An 8,610-nucleotide genomic window follows, 5' to 3' on the forward strand; every position below is an offset into this window, starting at 1 on the left:
AGGGGAGGGAAGGAAAATCAAGGAGGAGAAATGAGAATGGGGAATTTTGATATCAGGCTGTTGGTTTGTTATTGAGGAGTATGCATCTTCAAATGCACAAGCCTCTCCGTTCCCACCATTCAAGTGGACCCAGCAATGAATATGGACAAGATCCCAGTGTGCCAGGAAGGTTGAGACTCAGGAGAAGCCCACTGCAGTCAGGATCAAACTGCAGACGGCCAGCGGATTGGGGCGCGTATGCAAACCTCAGGGAGTCTGCAGGTTGGGACAGGCTGTGAGGTGAGCACCAGCTGATGGAAGGGCAGTTCCCATAGTCAGCTCAACATGTCTGGACTTGGTCTGTGGCCAGAATTGTGAAGGATGCCCCTAGCTGCCTTCCCCATAGCCCTGGGTTATAGTGTACAGAGCAGACAGTTACAGCTTCCTCAAACTCAGATCATCACAAAGGCATGGAGCCATAGAAAACTGCAGGGATAAGAGTGAATGGCCACAGCCATGTTGGAAAACTGTCTTCATTTGGGGTTGTTGGGTATTGCTAACACCCTGCATGGCAAACAAAATACCGTGAGCATGAGAGTCCCCACTCTATTCTTTAATCTATACACACTACCTTGGCAAAAAAAAAAAAAAACAAACCTGGTAGACATTGAACTGGTGATCTTGAGATGAGAAGATCCTTCCAGACCAGTCCAGGAGCCCCCACATCATCACAGCCATTCTGACAAGCTGCAAGAGTGTCAGAGTGATGGAGTGTGAGAAAGGCTGGCCTGGCCACTGCTGACTAGAAAGTGGGCTGTAAGCCAGGGCATATGGGCAAACTCGGTGGCACGGAAAAGCAGGAAGCACTCTGGACTGAGCCATATAAGCCAGCACCTTGATTGCATCCCGAGAGACTGACTAGGGACTTTTGACATCTAAAACTGGGAGGTGACAAATCTGTGTTGTAGGCCACCAGATCTGAGATTATCTGTTACAACAGGAACAGGAAGTTAGCGTACTCCACAGCCCCAGAGCTCCAGTCACAAGTATGCATGGCCACAGGCCAGGAGAGAACTTTAAGATGAAGCGTGGTAGAGTCCTTACACGTTATTGGTGGCATTGTCCATTAGTACCACCACCATGGAAAACAGCAGGGAGTGGTCTTCAGAAAATTATAAATGGAGACTCTGTGCAATGTAGCAATCTCACTACTGGGATCATCCAAAGGAGATGAACTGAGCATGTCAGAGACACACGTGCATGTACCTATTCACTACGACTTGAGTCACAGCAGTCAGGAGATGGAACCAACCTAAGTGTCTGTCGGTGGATAAGCAGGTAGGAACAAGGGAATACTATGCAGCCATAAAAAGGCTGAATTGTTGTTTGTGACATATATAGGCTTTGAGGATGTGATCTTAAGTGAAATAAGCCAGATGCAAAAGACAAATATCATGTCATCTTTGTCATGTGCAGAATCCAAAGGAGGTGAAATCACAGAAATCAATAGCTTGGGGGAGTAGGTCAGTGAGACAATTTTTAATGTTCTCAGCACAAGGAAATAACCATTGATATGTGTACTAGTTACATTGATTTGACCATTATGTAAAAAAAATTCACAAACAGAGATTCCTCACGGAAGTCCGAAACTATTGGATATTTTTCTATTAAAAAAAAAAATGCTGGGTGGTGGTGGCGCCTTTAATTCCAGCATTCAGGAGGCAGAGGCTGGTGGACCTCTGGTGGATCTCTGTGAGTTGGAGGCTAGCCTGGTCTACAGAGCTAGTTCCAGAACACCCAAGGCTGCACAAAGAAACCCCATCTCAAAAAAACATAAATAAATAAATAAATAAATAAATAAATAAATAAATAAATTTATTTTAAAATTTTTTTAAAGGAGTAGGATTGGCAAGATGGCTCAGCAGACAATGATGCTTGCTGCTGCCACGCTGGACAACTGACTTTTCCTGGAACCCATGTGGTAGGAGAAGAGAACCAACTCCCTAAAGTTTTCTTCTGATTTTCAATCCTACCCACACACAGATGAAAGTGGCAGTAGTAGTACTAATAATATACCCATAATCTCCCCAACATGATTGGTTCTTGAATATATGGAGTCCCTGGTTCCCAGGAGAAGGAAGAAGAGCTGGAGAACCCTTTCCCTGAGCCCATGGGTTTTTTCTCCTGGAGCTACTTTGGCTCTGACCTGGTTTCTCCTTATCCCTGGCCTTGACTGTATGTTCCCAGAGAGTGGTCCTGGACCAGCCCACACAGGTACACAGAGTATGAATCTCTTATCTCACAGTTCTTCCAACCGGGGCTTTGATGGACTCTGTTTATATAACACTAAGAGTCTGTATATTCCCAGGCACCCACAGCTTTCCCTGTGCTGAGACAGCTCAGTCTCTGCTAATCTTCCTGGGTCAGTCTGGATGGCCAGCAGTTGGCTTCCTTGGTGAGAACATAGGCTAAGCAGTCAGTCCTTTATCCCTGCATATATCTGGTAGTGGTGACGGGGATGGAGAATCGATTCAGAACACCTAAGGAGGCAGGGCTGCTTGTCTGTGAATGGTGCCCCTGCCATTGTGCAGTGTGTGCATGGCACAGCTGTACCCAATGGCTCTCTTAATGTGCAAAGGCGAGAGGACAGCAAGGTCTTATTAAATGTGTCCTTAGTGTGTTCTAGGCATTCTTCATAAATTTGTTGCTCAGTCTTACCAGTAAGAAAACAGGTTCAGAGAAGTTGACCACTGGGATTTCATGGGGCAGTGGACATCAAACCTTAGTGGACAGTGAAATAAAATAGCCAGTGCAAATATCTTCCTGTGTTAATCACTGGCTTTCCCTGTCAATTTCAGAACTCACCTGGCTTTAGCAGACAGACTAGGCTGAGTGGTTTAGAGCACTTGCTGCTCTTCCAGAGGTCCTGGGATTGGTTCCCAGCACCCACAGCAGGCAGCACAAGCATGTATAACTCATCTCCAGGGGATCTGATGCCCTCTCCCAGCCTCTCTGAGTATCTTTACACACGTGGAACACATACAAATATGCAGGTACATATACAAACATAGGTTAAAGAAGAGGAAGAAGAAAAGTGATAGACTCCCAGAATCCTTTCCAGAGTTTACCCCAGTGTGCAACCCACAGCCTCCTACTTCTGCCTGTTCACTGTGATGTGAGCACTTTGCCCAGCTCTTCATAGCCCTGAATGAGTAGGAAGAACAGTAATAAGCCCAGATTCCATAAAACTGCACCCGGAAGAAGATGACTCGGGTGGGACTTGGAACACATAAGCAGAAGTATTGTGGTGGAGCACTGACACCAGCCAGGACCTCAAAGGCTGAAATGGGGCCAAAAAGGGAAGCAATGGGCTCCATGCCTCTCCAGATGTCCTAGTAGCCCATTCTCCATCAGTAAGGGATTTAAGTGTGCATCTGGACACAGCTGGAGTAGAGCAGGGTTGGTCTGCAATCAGGATCCAGAATCAGACATGATAAGAGGATTCTAATGCAATCTGCAGCTCAGGACTCAGTTTATAGCCATTTAGTCCCTGGAATCCTGGCTTCAGTGCATGTGACTATTGGGACTGCAGCCACAGCCTCAATAACCTCATAGCCAAGGGAACCCTAACTCAACCCACCAGGGGCTCTGACATTCCACTCTGCCTGTCTTTGTGGAACTCTGGAACTGTGATCCAGCACATAGTCACAGTTCGACCTTCTCCCCAGTGGCTTTGTACTATCTCTCCCATCTTGGAGTCCATATCAGCTATTGTCTTAGGTTGCATGCCTCATGTGACCTTCGCACTCAGACTTTTAAGTACTGTTTTTAATCTTTAAAATGACACAGAAACAGAGGTGTAGCCCCCACCTAGGTCAGGACAGAAGGAATGCAAGTTTCTTACATGCCCTGTGCCCTTCCTTCCAAAGCACAATCCTGTCCCCACCCGCCTTCCCTTTCTAAAGGCAACCACTGTCCCGACACTCACTAGCACCACCTGCTACCCCACCTTTCATAGTCACTGTGTTTGGAAGAGTTTGCTGTTCCTTATTTTATGGCCTACGTGTTCATTCCTAGATAGCAGAATTCCTTTTTTTTTTCTTTCCTTTGTTTACTCTAGTTCTTCAAAGAATAGCTCACTGAGGAAAGATAGAGGGGAAAAAGGTGGAGGAGCCTACAGAGAGTAGAGGGGCAGCGAGAAAGGGGGCTGAATGGGAAGCGGATGGATGAGTGTGTGCAAGGAAGAGGGAAGTTAGTTCCTGGCCTCCCTCTGCCCTGTGCAGGCCTGTGCCCTCCTAGGGGCTTCCCTTGTTGAAGGGACCTACATCTTACTCTAAGAATAGCCTAAGTATTGCTGTTCTTCCTTTTTATCCTTCTTCTTCAATTCAAACTCAGAGATCCTCCTGCCTCTGCCTCCCAAATGCCAGGATTAAAGGCATGCACCATCACACTCAGCTCACATCCCCTTCTTCACAAACACAGCTAGCACTATAGTGAAGTCAGAGGTTAGGGAGAAGAGCCTTAGGGACAGATGAGATGGGACAGAGCCAAGGCCAACATGCCTCTCACCTGGAGCTGCTATGTCCATGGTGAAGTCACAACTCTGAGGTGACTGCCTTATTTCTATGGGACTGAAACCCTAATACCTGACCCCTTCTTCCTTTATTGCTTGCTTGCTCTTAGTTCTCACTGCATACCTACCTGTCCTTCCACCCCCACCTGCCCCTGATGGCCATGAGTCACATCTGAGGACCATGCTGGGCAGATGAGGATGAGTGGCAGGTGGCAGGGGACCATCAGTGCCAATGTTAGGGTGCATGGCCCATGGAGGCCACTGATGAATTTTGTCTCTCCACAGACATTGTCAACTGTGACCTGAAGTCCACGCTGAGAGTGCTATACAACCTCTTCACCAAGTACCGGAATGTGGAGTGAAGACCTGGGCTGCCTCCTACTGCCCAGCCACTCTTGTGAAGGCCATCTGGACCAGCTTCCCAACTGCCTTGCCCTGCTTACTCCTGTCTCTTGTTCTACCCTCTCCCAAAAGCCCAGCAACCACCCGGAGATAGTGGACATTACAATCAGTAAGGAAGTGACCACTAACCCAGTGGGCAATAACATCTGTAGGCTCTGGGGACTGAACCAGCAATGACTTGGGAAATTGTCTCCATCCAAATCCAAGCCCTAGATGTTTCTGCATGTGCTGTGGGGATCAGCACAGCCCAGAGACAGTCCCCCAGAACATAGGAATAAAGATCAGAATTAGTCCCCACAATAAAGGGGAGTCTCTACCACGTTCAAGTTCATTAGGCTTGTGTCTTGTTAAAAGAGATCATTCCTCCCTGTTATAGATGAAGAAACTGAAGCCCAGAGATGTGGAGGTTTGCTACCCATTCTCGTGTATTTTCCCTCTCTGAGTAACTTACTGGTTTATGGCTGGTCAACTGCATTCCATTCTCTGTGTGTCCTAAAATGTGTGCATGCTTGTGCAGACCAGCCTTACCTGCATACACCTGTGTCCTCTAGCAGACGAGACACCCTGATCTCACCCTAGGGCAGGCCAGGTCAGGGCTGGGTGATTTGCACTAAAATTGCCAAATTGAATTTAACTCAATTAATACTGTGTGTGGCAGGAGCCTCATCCCTCAAATCCTTTGTACAAATGAAAATTACCCTTAATTCCTTCAGATTGGTAATAAGCCCACGCTCCGGTTGCAAGATGACATTTGGGAAGGGTTCTGTTTGGAATTAATAGAGTGCCCATTTCGCAGCCTTTTTGCTCGATTGCATGTAATGGATGTGCCCTATATTTTCCTGCAAAATAAGTACTCATTCATTATCGTTAGGCAAATGTAGGGTGTGCTTGCACATGGCAGAGAGCTGGGTGCAGACCCATTGGAGCATCGCCTGAGAAGTAGGGCTCATCAACAGGGACCCCTGAACTTAACAAAAAAGAAAGAACGTCCTTTTTGCCTTCTAATTGGTCATTTAGGCCATTCTAGCTAAGTCTGCCCACATGCAATTACTGGCTAATTCCCGGGCGTGGAAAATGTCAGTCATTTAAACTGAAGCTCAGTGTCTAATCTCCTCACTCCTGTGATTCAAGGGCTGCTGGTCATGTATCTCCTCATGCAAACCTGGCTTTGAAGGATAGAGTTCTGCCATGCCAGTCTGCCCCAAGGCCCTACAGAGAAAGCAAAGAGGCTGATGGGAAAAGGGAGGGTCAGAGCTAAGGGAACAAGAAATGGAGGTGGGAGAGCTGGATACTAATTGCTTAACATGTAGGGGATACCCTCAAAGACAAAGCCGCAGGTACAGTACTTAACCCTTGTGCTCTTCAGTTGAGAAATTGATGGGATATCTTGGGATAATGAGCCTTGCTCCCACTGTCTTCACAGAACTCATGACAGGGAGATGCCAGCTTGGGTTGCCTCCTCCAGAAGTGTGTAACTACCTAGTCTCTCCTTGTCTTATATTTCTCAATGGAACAGAATAACCTGATGAAAACAATGACGGGAAGGAGGGCTTACTATGACTCATCAGAGCCTATCATGGAGGGCAGGTTATGGCAGCCATGGCGGGAACAGCATATCGCCAGGACCCCTCACTTCACATGTCAGAACAAGAAGAGAACAGACAAGGAGTGAGGCTGTGCTGTCAAAGCTCAAGGCCCTCCTCCCATGAGGCTCCACCTCCTAAAGGATTCATAATTTTTCAAAACAGTGTCACCAGCTGAGAACCAAGTGTTCAAAATAAGCCCACGGGGGACACTTTCTACACGCAAACAGAAATTGACTAAGATGGCTTGCTAGACTTCCAGTTGTCCACGGCATTCCCTGCCTGTTCTTGCTTCTTTTTGTACTGACCATCCAGGGCAGCTCAGAACCCAGCCCCCTTAGATCCACTGTGCGTCTCCCCGGCTATTCTGTTCTAGGAATCGTTATTCAGCACAGTGAGCATCTAAGATGTGAAGGTGATGCTCTGTCTTCCATTGATCTATGTATAAGAACAGAATTACATTTTGCATAATTAATGAAATATATTTTTCATTAGGATTCATGTTGGTCTCGTGCTCTTTTAAATTCCTGTTAGTAAATTGAGATTAATAGCTGTTTAGTCTCTGTGGGCAGCACAGAAGTAGAATGAAGTAAGAGACCCTCATCCGCTTGAACTTTGCTGTCGGGGTTGTACCCTGATGCTCCCTGATATTCAAGCCATTAGTACACACTACCCTTCCTAAGGGCCCTCCACTGGGGTTTTGTATTCTCCACAGTAGGGAACCTTGGTAACTTTCTTAATAGCATGTCGATGTATCCAACAACTGGGTGTTGTGACTAAGGTCTTTGCCTCCGCCCAGCATCCCAGAGCTTGTGTCTGGTTTTATAAAGCTGTCATCTCGTGGAGATGGGTGTTTCCCTTCAGATTCTAGAACCAAATACTTACGACATAAGTGTGGTTTTGAAGAAGAAAGAGACCTTGCCATTATAAGTAATCAATCAGCCTTCATCTCCTAAAAAAAAAGACAGTAAAGAAGAAACTAAGACAAGAAACATTCTGACTTACAGTTTGAGGGTAGAGGGAAGCGGGGGAGGCATGGCCACAGGAGTGAGGTAGCTGGCCACATTGCATCTGCAGGCAGGAAGCAGAGAGAGGTGAATGCTGGTGCTCACCCTACTGATTTTTTATTTAGTCTGGGACCTCAGTACCACCACAGTTAGAGTGAGTCTTTCCCTCCCCCTCAGTTAAGCATCGTTATTTTTAATAGTTGATACATAAGTAACACAGAACTCAACAAGCAAAAAGGATGTCTGATTAAAAACCCTAAGTATCTGCCTCCCCTTTTCCTGTCAGTCTCCACTCTCCATGGAGATGACTGTCTTGATCCATTTCTTCTGCATGATTCCAGAAATATTCTGTGCAAATAAAGCCTGAATGAACATACAAAATCTTTGGTGTGTTTTCTTCCAATATAGACAACCAGTTATATATGTTCTCCTATGGGTTGTCTTCCGTTGTGCTAAGTCTTAGAAATCATCTTCCGTGAGACATTAAGTGAACAGCGTTAAATCTTCTAAACTGTTTCACATAGAGGATTTGCACGTTTTTAAAAATGAGAATCTGAGTGCTTTGATCATCAGACATGCAGCTTTGGTCTGCTTGGGGTAGGAAGGAAACCCAGCCCATAGGACAAAGGCAGGATCCCAGCACAGGTGCCACAAACATCAGAGGCATCTCATGCCTGGAACAGAATTTTTCTAGACCTTCCTTTGGAATATAATGGTAAATTATGTGTAATTTTTTCTTGTAGCTGTTGATCTGGGGTCTAGACCCAGGATCTTATATGTGTTAAAAATCCTCTATCTCAGTCAGACATACTGCACACATGCACGTGTGTGCACACACACACCTACACACATGCACACACAACCCAATTGTGTATAATTTGATTAAGGTTTCATTTTTGCATGCAATTAGGTCAACTAATTGTCAATTGACTAAGAAAGCCTTTTAAAGGTTACTGCATCCCCTGCAATATTGGGAAGTCCAGCTGTCTGCCAGGCTACGAGAAAAGACACATCTCCCGTGTGCAGATAGACTCGGTATAGCCCCAAGTCTGGGAGAAGGCTTCTT

The 8,610-nt window shown here is 46.2% G+C and overlaps 1 protein-coding gene across 1 annotated transcript in view; it reads left to right on the forward strand.

The window, feature by feature from the left end:
- Window positions 1-7,925, forward strand: part of Parva (parvin alpha) — a 152,141-nt gene extending 144,216 nt beyond the window's left edge. Inside the window, exon 13 of the mRNA XM_028768050.1 lies at window positions 4,838-7,925. Within this exon, the coding sequence (XP_028623883.1) occupies window positions 4,838-4,914 (77 nt within the window). The 3' untranslated portion in view covers window positions 4,915-7,925. The remainder of the gene's footprint in view (window positions 1-4,837) is intronic.
- The last annotated feature ends 685 nt before the right edge of the window (window positions 7,926-8,610 follow it).

This window comes from Grammomys surdaster, unplaced genomic scaffold (genome assembly GCF_004785775.1).
Source record: "Grammomys surdaster isolate TR1022 unplaced genomic scaffold, NIH_TR_1.0 184, whole genome shotgun sequence".
Classification (NCBI taxonomy): Eukaryota; Metazoa; Chordata; class Mammalia; order Rodentia; family Muridae; genus Grammomys; species Grammomys surdaster.